The sequence below is a fragment of the Oncorhynchus tshawytscha genome, linkage group LG26, assembly GCF_018296145.1.
Source record: "Oncorhynchus tshawytscha isolate Ot180627B linkage group LG26, Otsh_v2.0, whole genome shotgun sequence".
Taxonomy (NCBI): domain Eukaryota; kingdom Metazoa; phylum Chordata; class Actinopteri; order Salmoniformes; family Salmonidae; genus Oncorhynchus; species Oncorhynchus tshawytscha.
Window position 1 is genome coordinate 49,523,110 of NC_056454.1, and position 12,349 is coordinate 49,535,458.

General features: G+C 45.8%; 1 protein-coding gene across 1 annotated transcript in view; it reads left to right on the forward strand.

Moving 5' to 3' along the window:
- The window catches only part of LOC112224979 (cilia- and flagella-associated protein 65), a 77,792-nt gene that overhangs the window by 1,075 nt on the left and 64,368 nt on the right, over window positions 1-12,349 (forward strand). The window contains 3 exon segments of the mRNA XM_042306382.1: window positions 3,824-3,900; window positions 4,846-5,024; window positions 11,135-11,237. Coding sequence (XP_042162316.1) covers window positions 3,826-3,900; window positions 4,846-5,024; window positions 11,135-11,237 — 357 coding nt within the window. The 5' untranslated portion in view covers window positions 3,824-3,825.

Below are 12,349 nucleotides of genomic sequence, written 5' to 3' on the forward strand. Positions count from 1 at the left end.
ACGAACCATGCTTAAATGAATTTACATTATATCAGGTCAGTTCCTATAAGGTTATATCCGTAATTCCGTGTATCCTCGCCCCCACATTTCACTCATATGGTGCTTTCAAGACAACCGGGAACTCGGGAAAACACGAGGTAAAATCATGACTCCCGTGATCTTCAGATCGGAAAGACCGGAGCTCTAGAAAGATGTCCGGAAAAAACAAGCTCCGACTGGGGGGGACGGGGGGGCGGTTTGAAAGGTATTCCAATTTGGAATTATAAATCGGATTACCGTTTTCCCCCTTGTTCCCAGTTGTCTTGAACACACTGAAGTCGAAAGTCTTGAGATTTCCCAGTTGTGAACGTGGCACTAACACCAACAATCGGATGCATCCGGTTTTCAACACTACAGTCATTTACTCTGGCCAAAAAATCTGCCTGTGTGAGATAAGCCCTTTTTGGCATCGAGTTCTATTAGAGATTGTCAAAATTACTTGAGGCTTATTTGATCGAATAGAAGTTTTGTCATGTTTACAAATGTACTGATATAAGTGGATGGACGTGGCATTCCGGCAACTTTCAGGGGGGGGTGATTTAGCATGGCTACAGCCCTTAAAATACATCACTGATTGCTTCAAGCGACACCCACCAAATGGGACGAAACTTATCTTAAAGTTTGTTCAAGAACGTTTTGGGGAAAGGTGTAGTACATTACAAACCGTTCCGCAACATAGAAAATGTTCAAGAAAAGTGAATTGCACCTTGGGCACAAGCCATGCTGACAGCGTTCCCCAAACCCCTTCCAGTTTTTCAACTAGCCGTTCAGTACAGCACTGTTTCCGTTTCATTGAATGTTCCAAAACTGAAACATTTACTGAACGCAGCCCTGTTCACATGCGCAATCCTTTCATTGGCTAGAATGGTCCCACCTGATCTCACCTGCCTTTAATTAGAGAGGAAAAGAGAGAACCAACTCTGCGGAAAACTGGTCTCCCTCCAGCAGGTGCCGTTGTTTCGCCCGCCAAGCAAGGAGTTTTTGTATGGAGTTCAACAACAAAAATGTATGGTTCATTTGCTATGTGAGGTTTATTCGAATATACGTTTCGTAATGCTTAGGTTGTTATGAGTGTGCTGGTATAAGTAGGACACGTGACATCCCGGCAACTTTGAGAGAGAAAAAAAACGTTTTATCGGAGTTGTCTCTAGATGGATATGCATATTCATGATACGAGGCTAGGTATAGCATCTCTCTCTTTATTGAATATAGGCGGTTGACGTCAACAACCCTCATTGAATATTCAATAAAGGATTACAATAATGAGATGTATTCACCAATCCAAAGAAAGGCTCGACAGCCCGCGGTGCCGCTTTGTGGACAACGACTCCTATTGTTAGTGCGGAGAGACATGTCATCTTAGTTAAATAAATACATATTGTCAGTATATCTATAATCTTTGCTTCAGTCATTGACAACATGAATTTCAATTGTTAGGGCGGTCTCTCTGGTATTTTGTCAATATAATAGATGGTATTTGATACAGCTACATTTACGGTTACACTCATAGCCATTGTAGATTTTATGTGCTGCTATTTTGTCTAGCTAACAAGCTTGTGGTGAAAATATACAAACACTATCGCCTTGAGTGTTTGCCAACAATTAGTTTGTTTTGTACCATCGGCAGCATTACGTTGTAAAATAGCGTACACCTTGTGGTTTGACCAATCAGCAAATTACAGTCATTAGTTCTAGAAATGTGGACAGACTGCTGACTGCATAAATAACATGAAACACTCCTACAGTTTATTCACCCCACCCCACCCTCATGCCGATTTGCCTCCCCACCCCACCCTCATGCCGATTTGCCTCCCCACCCCACCCCACCCTTATGCCGATTTGCCTCCCCACCCCACCCCCCTCACCCTCATGCCGATTTGCCTCCCCACCCCACCCTCATGCTGATTTGTCTCCCCACCCCACCCTCATGCCGATTTGCCTCCCCCCCACCCCACCCTCATGCCGATTTGTCTCCCCACCCCACCCTCATGCCGATTTGTCTCCCCACCCCACCCTCATGCTGATTTGTCTCCCCACCCCACCCTCATGCCGATTTGCCTCCCCACCCCACCCTCATGCCGATTTGCCTCCCCACCCCACCCTCATGCCGATTTGCCTCCCCACCCCACCCTAATGCCGATTTGCCTCCCCACCCCACCCTCATGCCGATTTGCCTCCCCACCCCACCCTCATGCCGATTTGCCTCCCCCCCCCACCCTCATGCCGATTTGCCTCCCCACCCCACCCTCATGCCGATTTGCCTCCCCACCCCACCCTCATGCCGATTTGCCTCCCCACCCCACCCTCATGCCGATTTGCCTCCCCACCCCACCCTCATGCCGATTTGCCTCCCCCCCACCCCCTCATGCCGATTTGTCTCCCCACCCTCATGCCGATTTGCCTCCCCACCCTCATGCCGATTTGCCTCCCCACCCCACCCCACCCTCATGCCGATTTGCCTCCCCACCCCACCCTCATGCCGATTTGCCTCCCCACCCCACCCTCATGCCGATTTGCCTCCCCACCCCACCCTCATGCTGATTTGTCTCCCCACCCCACCCTCATGCCGATTTGCCTCCCCACCCCACCCTCGTGCCGATTTTGTCTCCCCACCCCACCCTCATGCCGATTTGCCTCCCCACCCCACCCCACCCTCATGCCGATTTGCCTCCCCACCCTCATGCCGATTTGCCTCCCCACCCTCATGCCGATTTGCCACCCCACCCTCATGCCGATTTGCCTCCCCACCCCACCCTCATGCCGATTTGCCACCCCCCACCCTCATGCCGATTTGCCTCCCCCCCCCTCATGCCGATTTGCCTCCCCACCCCACCCTCATGCTGATTTGCCTCCCCACCCTCATGCCGATTTGCCTCCCCACCCCACCCTCATGCCGATTTGCCTCCCCACCCCACCCTCATGCTGATTTGCCTCCCCACCCCACCCTCATGCCGATTTGCCTCCCCACCCCACCCTCATGCCGATTTGCCTCCCCACCCTCATGCCGATTTGCCTCCCCACCCCACCCTCATGCTGATTTGCCTCCCCACCCTCATGCCGATTTGCCTCCCCACCCCACCCTCATGCCGATTTGCCTCCCCACCCCACCCTCATGCTGATTTGCCTCCCCACCCTCATGCCGATTTGCCTCCCCACCCCACCCTCATGCCGATTTGCCTCCCCACCCCACCCTCATGCCGATTTGCCTCCCCACCCCACCCTCATGCCGATTTGCCTCCCCACCCCACCCTCATGCCGATTTGCCTCCCCACCCCACCCTCATGCCGATTTGCCTCCCCACCCCACCCTCATGCCGATTTGCCTCCCCACCCCACCCTCATGCCGATTTGCCTCCCCACCCCACCCTCATGCTGATTTGCCTCCCCACCCCACCCTCATGCCGTTTTTTTAGTACTGTGGTACATCTGAAGACTTTTTTTCCTATATATATTTATATTTATTTTATTAACATGAATTGTGTTTTTAAATTTTTCAAATGAAGGTGAATACAGACGTTCTGGTGAGCTTGGATTGGACATCAGCTTCTATTCAGTTATGTAATAAACTAGCCTATTTATTTTTTACCTTTATTTAACTAGGCAAGTCAGTTAAGAACAAATTCTAATTTACAATCACAGCCTAGGAACAGTGGGTTAACTGACTTGTTCAGGTACAGAACGACAGATTTGCACCTTATCACAACAGGGATTTGAACTTGCAACTTTTCGGTTACTAGTCCAACACTCTAACCAACGCTCTGGTCATTATATCTTTTCTTCCCCAGAGATGTTGGCTGAGGTTCCAGGGAACCCTCTAAGCTCTGGCCTCCTCTGGACAGCCACCCGTGGTAAAGATGAAAAGGTAGAGAGTAATAAAACCTTCATTCAACTATTGTGGTAATAAAATGTTATTTTTATTTAACCTTTTATTTAACCTTTTATTTAACTAGGCAAGTCAGTTAAGAACAACATCTTATTTACAATGACAGCCAAGGAACAGTGGGTTAACTGCCTTGTCCAGGGGCAGAAAGACACATTTTTACCTTGTCAGCTTGGGGGTTTGAACTTGCAACCTTTCACTTACTGGCCCAACGCTCTAACCACTAGGTTACCTACCGCCCCTACACTCTAACCACTAGGTTACCTGCCGCCCCTACACTCTAACCACTAGGCTACCTGCCGCCCCTACACTCTAACCACTAGGTTACCTACCGCCCCTACACTCTAACCACTAGGTTACCTGCCTCCTCTACACTCTAACCACTAGGCTACCTGCCTCCCCTACACTCTAACCACTAGGCTACCTGCCGCCCCCACACTCTAACCACTAGGTTACCTGCCGCCCCTACACTCTAACCACTAGGTTACCTGCCACCCCTACACTCTAACCACTAGGTTACCTGCCGCCCCTACACTCTAACCACTAGGTTACCTGCCGCCCCTACACTCTAACCACTAGGTTACCTGCCGCCCCTACACTCTAACCAATTAGTTAGTTGATCTTAATACCATATTTGTTTTTTTAATTAATTGATAGCCAATGAGTCAGACTTTCAGCTAGTCAAACAGCTCCCTCTGGTGGCAATATGCATACACAGCAGGTAGGGACACTCCTTCCCTATCATGATAGTGGTCACTGTGTAGCAGGCTTTTTGGCCCCTTTGTGTAAGGCATCCAAGTCACTCTTATTCTGCCGTGGGCTTTTACCTCTTGCCAGGAGATCCCTATTTTACTGAGTTATTGTAGTGTAATGTCTGCAGTTATCTGTAGTCCATTTGTCTCAGTGTCTCCCTCTCTGTGCCCCCAGCGCCTAACCCTGCAGCGGTCTGGGGATGCCCAGAGGAAGATGGTCTCCCAGCGTTGCTGCTTCCTCGGGGTAGAGACCTGGGAAGAGCTGAAGTGGGAGGACTGGGAGCTGGGAGGGGAGTTCACGAAGACCCTGCTGCTGAAGAACATCCATAGTAAACTACAGAAACTACGTTTCAGGTGAGTCTGGTGTCGGGGATTATTCCTCTAGAGTTGGATCTGAAGTGGCACCCTATTCCCTATGTAGTGCACTTATTTTGGCCAGAGACCCGTAGGGCCAGAGCCAGATGTAGTACACTACATGCTCAGCAGGATTTCAGAGTTTCTCTTAGAAATGTAACGTGTTATGATGAACATTATTTTTTGACGCATTAATTCCGCGTGGTTACAGGGTTAATTCAGAGTAGTTACAGGGTTAATTCAGGGTAGTTACAGGGTTAATTCAGGGTAGTTACAGGGTTAATTCAGGGTAGTTACAGGGTTAATTCAGGGTAGTTACAGGGTTAATTCAGGGTAGTTACAGGGTTAATTCAGGGTAGTTACAGGGTTAATTCAGGGTAGTTACAGGGTTAATTCAGGGTAGTTACAGGGTTAATTCAGGGTAGTTACAGCGTTAATTCAGGGTAGTTACAGGGTTAATTCAGAGTAGTTACAGGGTTAATTCAGAGTAGTTACAGGGTTAATTCAGAGTAGTTACAGGGTTAATTCAGGGTAGTTACAGGGTTAATTCAGGGTAGTTACAGGGTTAATTCAGGGTAGTTACAGGGTTAATTCAGAGTAGTTACAGGGTTAATTCAGGGTAGTTACAGGGTTAATTCAGGGTAGTTACAGGGTTAATTCAGAGCAGTTACAGGGTTAATTCTGCGTGGTGACAGGATTAATTCCGCGTGGTGACAGGATTAATTCAGAGTAGTGGGTTATTATAACACATTCTCTGGACCTTTATAACACGTTCTCTGGACCTTTATAACACGTTCTCTGGACCTTTATAACACGTTCTCTGGACCTTTATAACACTTTCTCTGGACCTTTATAGCACGTTCTCTGGACCTTTATAATACGTTCTCTGGACCTTTATAGCACGTTCTCTGGACCTTTATAGCACGTTCTCTGGACCTTTATAACACGTTCTCTGGACCTTTATAGCACGTTCTCTGGACCTTTATAACACGTTCTCTGGACCTTTATAACACGTTCTCTGGACCTTTATAGCACGTTCTCTGGACCTTTAACACGTTCTCTGGACCTTTATAGCACGTTCTCTGGACCTTTATAACACGTTCTCTGGACCTTTATAGCACGTTCTCTGAACCTTTATAACACATTCTCTGGACCTTTATGGACTAAATGACAGCCCATTATCATACACAGTATACTAAATGACAGCCCATTATCATACACAGTATACTAAATGACAGCCCATTATCATACACAGTATACTAAATGACAGCCCATTATCATACACAGTATACTAAATGACAGTCCATTATCATACACAGTATACTAAATGACAGCCCATTATCATACACAGTATACTAAATGACAGTCCATTATCATACACAGTATACTAAATGACAGTCCATTATCATACACAGTATACTAAATGACCGACCCATTATCGTACACAGTATACTAAATGACCGACTCATTATCATTCACAGTAGAGGTAGAGGTAGAGAGGTAGAGAATGAGGGGAAAAAGAGGAGGTAGAGAATGAGGGGGTAAAGAGGAGGTAGAGAATGAGGAGGATAAAGAGGAGGTAGAGAATGAGGAGGTAGAGAATGAGGAGGATAAAGAGGAGGTAGAGAATGAGGAGGTAGAGAATGAGGAGGATAAAGAGGAGGTAAGAGAATGAGGAGGACAAAGAGGAGGTAGAGAATGAGGAGGATAAAGAGGAGGTAGAGAATGAGGGGGTAAATAGGAGGTAGAGAATGAGGGGGTAAATAGGAGGTAGAGAATGAGGGGGTAAAGAGGAGGTAGAGAGAATGAGGGGGTAAAGAGGAGGTAGAGAATGAGGGGGTAAAGAGGAGGTAGAGAATGAGGGGGGTAAAGAGAGGTAGAGAATGAGGGGGTAAAGAGGAGGTAGAGAATGAGGGGGATAAAGAGGAGGTAGAGAATGAGGGGGTAAAGGGAGGTAGAGAATGAGGAGGATAAAGAGGAGGTAGAGAATGAGGAGGTAGAGAATGAGGGGGATAAAGAGGAGGTAGAGAATGAGGAGGATAAAGAGGAGGTAGAGAATGAGGAGGATAAAGAGGAGGTAGAGAATGAGGAGGGTAAAGAGGAGGTAGAGAATGAGGAGGATAAAGAGGAGGTAGAGAATGAGGAGGATAAAGAGGAGGTAGAGAATGAGGAGGTAGAGAATGAGGAGGGTAAAGAGGAGGTAGAGAATGAGGAGGTAGAGAATGAGGAGGATAAAGAGGAGGAGGAGAATGAGGAGGTAGAGAATGAGGTGGGTAAAGAGGAGGTAGAGAATGAGGACGGTTAATAGGAGGTAGAGAATGAGGGGGTAAAGAGGAGGTAGAGAATGAGGAGGGTTAATAGGAGGTAGAGAATGAGGGGGTAAAGAGGAGGTAGAGAATGAGGAGGGTTAATAGGAGGTAGAGAATGAGGGGGTAAAGAGGAAGAGAATGAGGAGGGTTAATAGGAGGTAGAGAATGAGGGGGTAAAGAGGAGGTAGAGAATGAGGAGGGTTAATAGGAGGTAGAGAATGAGGAGGTAGAGAATGAGGGGGTTAATAGGAGGTAGAGAATGAGGGGGTTAATAGGAGGTAGAGAATGAGGGGGTAAAGAGGAGGTAGAGAATGAGGGGGTAAAGAGGAGGTAGAGAATGAGGGGGACAAATAGGAGGTAGAGAATGAGGAGGTAGAGAATGAGGGGGTTAATAGGAGGTAGAGAATGAGGGGGTTAATAGGAGGTAGAGAATGAGGGGGTAAAGAGGAGGTAGAATGAGGGGGTAAATAGGAGGTAGAGAATGAGGGGGTAAATAGGAGGTAGAGAATGAGGGGGACAAATAGGAGGTAGAGAATGAGGGGGACAAATAGGAGGTAGAGAATGAGGGGGACAAATAGGAGGTAGAGAATGAGGGGGTAAAGAGGAGGTAGAGAATGAGGGGGGTAAAGAGGAGGTAGAGAATGAGGGGGACAAATAGGAGGTAGAGAATGAGGGGGTAAAGAGGAGGTAGAGAATGAGGGGGACAAATAGGAGGTAGAGAATGAGGGGGACAAATAGGAGGTAGAGAATGAGGGGGACAAATAGGAGGTAGAGAATGAGGGGAACAAATAGGAGGTAGAGAATGAGGGGGACAAATAGGAGGTAGAGAATGAGGGGGACAAATAGGAGGTAGAGAATGAGGGGGTAAAGAGGAGGTAGAGAATGAGGGGGTAAAGAGGAGGTAGAGAATGAGGGGGACAAATAGGAGGTAGAGAATGAGGGGGACAAATAGGAGGTAGAGAATGAGGGGGACAAATAGGAGGTAGAGAATGAGGGGGTAAAGAGGAGGTAGAGAATGAGGGGGACAAATAGGAGGTAGAGAATGAGGGGGACAAATAGGAGGTAGAGAATGAGGGGGTAAAGAGGAGGTAGAGAATGAGGGGGTAAAGAGGAGGTAGAGAATGAGGGGGACAAATAGGAGGTAGAGAATGAGGGGGACAAAGAGGAGGTAGAGAATGAGGGGGTAAAGAGGAGGTAGAGAATGAGGGGGGTAAAGAGGAGGTAGAGAATGAGGAGGTAGAGAATGAGGAGGGTAAAGAGGAGGTAGAGAATGATAGAGAATCATAAACGAGATAAACATGAAAACGTCTCCATTTCCCATTGACTGTAATGTATTGAGAAAAACGGCAACTACTGTGACATTTGACCTTTTTCCAAAAAAACGAGCCAGGATGACGTTGTCCCATGATATCATGTTGAAGTTACGTATAGTGTCCTCCATAATTATTGGGATAGTGACACATTTTTTTGTGGTTTTGGTTATGTACTCCAGCACTTTGGATTTGAAATTATAGAATTACTAGATTAAAGTACAGATTGTCAGCTTTAATTTGAGGGTATTTTCATCCATATTGGGTGAATGGTTTAGAAATTACAGGACTTTTTGTACATAGTCCCCCCATTTTAGGGGACCAAAAGTATTGGGGGTTTTCGGGGTATGATATTTGTGCATCTGTAACTTTCTCACTCATTATTATTCACGATTCATTCAGGGCTATCTGTAATCATATAAGCATCCTCATTCATGTGGAAGTGTTAAGAAATACATTATATTTATTGTTTACAATAAAAATAACTCCAAAATGACACAATACATTATTTACCATTAATTTCCATTTGGCACAAAATATTCTAAAACACAACCAAAAGAAAACAGCAAATGCAACAAGTTTGTAGAGTCACAAGGTTGATGTAATCATTGCGTGCTAGGAATACTGTATGGGACCAAATACTAAACATTTTACTACTTTAATGCACATTTAAGTGAATTTGTCCCAATACTTTTGGTTCCCTAAAATGGGAGGACTAAACTCATTTTTAAACCATTCACCCGATATGGATGAAAAAAAAAAGCTAAATTAAAGCCGTCAGTCTTCACTTTAACCTCATAGTCATGGTATCGTTTCAAATCCAAAGCGCTGGAGTACAGAGCCAAAACAACAACAACTGTGTGACTGTCCCAATAATTACAGAGGGAACTGTATATACAGAGCCTTCGGAAGGTATTCAGACCCCTTAACTTTTTCCACATTTTGTTACGTTACAGCCTTGTTCTAAAATTGATTTAAAAAAAATCCTCAGCAATCTACAGACAATACCCCATAATGAAAATTATTTTTTAAAAACAACAACTTATTTACATAAGTATTCAGACCCTTTGCTATGAGACGCAAAATTTAGGTCAGGTGCATCCTGTTTCCACTGATCATCCTTGATGTTTTTACAACTTGATTCGAGTCCACCTGTGGTAAATTCAATTGATTGGACATGATTTGGAAAGGCACACACCTGTCTAATATAAGGTCCAAAGTTGATAGAGAATATCAGAGCAAAAACCTAGCCATGAGGTTGAAGGAATTGTCCGTAGAGCTCCGAGACAAGATTGTGTCGATGCACAGATCTGGGGAAGGGAACCAAAATATGTCAATTGAAGGTCCCCAAGAACACAGTGGCCTCCATCATTCTTAAATGGAAGATGTTTGCAACCACCAAGACTCTTCCTAGAGCTGGCCGCCCGGCCAAACTGAGCAATCGGGGGAGAAGGGCCTTGGTCAGGGAGGTGGCCAAGAACCTAATGATCACTCTGACAGAGCTCTAGAGTTCCTCTGTGGATATGGAGAACCTTATAGAAGGACAACCATCTCTGCAGCACTCCACCAATCAGGCCTTTATGGTAGAGTGGCCAGACGGAAGCCACTCCTCAGTAAAAGGCATATGACAGCCTGCTTGGAGTTTGCCAAAAGGACCCAAAGGACTGTCAGACCATGAGAAACAATATTCTCTGGTCTGATGAAACCAAGATTTAACAATTTGGCCTGAATGCCAAGCATCATGTCTGGAGGAAACCTGGCACCATCCCTACGGTGAAGCATGGTGGTGGCAGCATCATGCTGTGGGAATCTTTTCAGTGGCAGGGACTGAGAGACTAGTCAGGATTGAGGGAAAGATGAAAGGAGCAAAGTACAGAGAGATTATTGATGAAAACCTGCTCAGGATCTGACTGGGGTGAAGGTTCACCTTCCAACAGGACAACGACCCTAAGCACACAGCCAAGACAATGCAGGATTGGCTTTGGGATGAGTCTCTGAATGTCCTTGACCGGCCCAGCCAGAGCCCAGACTTGAACCCGATCAAACATCTCTGGAGAGATCTGAAAATAGCTGGGCAGCAACGCTCCCCATCCAACCTGACAGAGCTTGACAGAGCTTGAGAGGATCTGCAGAGAAGAATGGGAGAAACTCCCCAAATACAGGTGTACCAAGCTTGTAGCGTCATACCCAAGAAGACTTGAGGCTGTAATCGCTGCCAAAGGTGCTTCAACAAAGTACTGAGTAAAGGGTCTGAATACTTATGCAAATGTATTTTCCAAAAAAACGTGTTTTTGCTTTGTCATTATGCGGTATTGATGAGGGGAAAAAATTGAATCAATTGAATCAATTTTAGAATAAGGTTGCAACCAAACAAAATGTGGGAAAAGTCGAGGGAGTCGGAGTACTTTCCCCTAAAGGCACCGTATCATCTTCCTGGATGTTTGATGAAACATCATAATGTGTAGTAACATTTTGTTTGTTTTTCCCCCAGGCCTCCTGCGTCAAAGTTCTTCACCACTCTGTTTCCTCAGATCATCACTCTGAGTCCTGGAACGTCTTTTTCTCTTCCTGTTACATTCCGCCCCCTTGATAGGGTAATAACCACAGACATTAAAACTGTTACATTCCGCCCCCTTGATAGGGTAATAACCACAGACATTAAAACTGTTACATTCCGCCCCCTTGATAGGGTAATAACCACAGACATTAAAACTGTTACATTCCGCCCCCACAGACATTAAAACTGATTCCGCCCCCTTGATAGGGTAATAACCACAGACATTAAAACTGTTACATTCCACAGACATTAAAACTGTTACATTCCGCCCCCTTGATAGGGTAATAACCACAGACATTAAAACTGTTACATTCCGCCCCACAGACATTGAAACTAGGGTAATAACCACAGACATTAAAACTGTTACATTCCGCCCCTTGATAGGGTAATAACCACAGACATTAAAACTGTTACATTCCGCCCCCTTGATAGGGTAATAACCACAGACATTAAAACTGTTACATTCCGCCCCCTTGATAGGGTAATAACCACAGACATTAAAACTGTTACATTCCGCCCCCTTGATAGGGTAATAACCACAGACATTAAAACTGTTACATTCCGCCCCCCCCTTGATAGGGTAATAACCACAGACATTAAAACTGTTACATTCCGCCCCCTTGATAGGGTAATAACCACAGACATTAAAACTGTTACATTCCGCCCCCTTGATAGGGTAATAACCACAGACATTAAAACTGTTACATTCCGCCCCCTTGATAGGGTAATAACCACAGACATTAAAACTGTTACATTCATTAAAACTGCATTCCCCCCCTTGATAGGGTAATAACCACAGACATTAAAACTGTTACATTCCGCCCCCTTGATAGGGTAATAACCACAGACATTAAAACTGTTACATTCCGATAGGGTAATAACCCCTGTTACATTCCGCCCCCTTGATAGGGTAATAACCACAGACATTAAAACTGTTACATTCCGCCCCATTAAAACTGTTACATTGATAGGGTAATAACCACAGACATTAAAACTGTTACATTCCGCCCCCCCCCTTGATAGGGTAATAACCACAGACATTAAAACTGTTACATTCCGCCCCCTTGATAGGGTAATAACCACAGACATTAAAACTGTTACATTCCGCCCCCTTGATAGGGTACATTAAAACTGTTACATTCCGCCCCC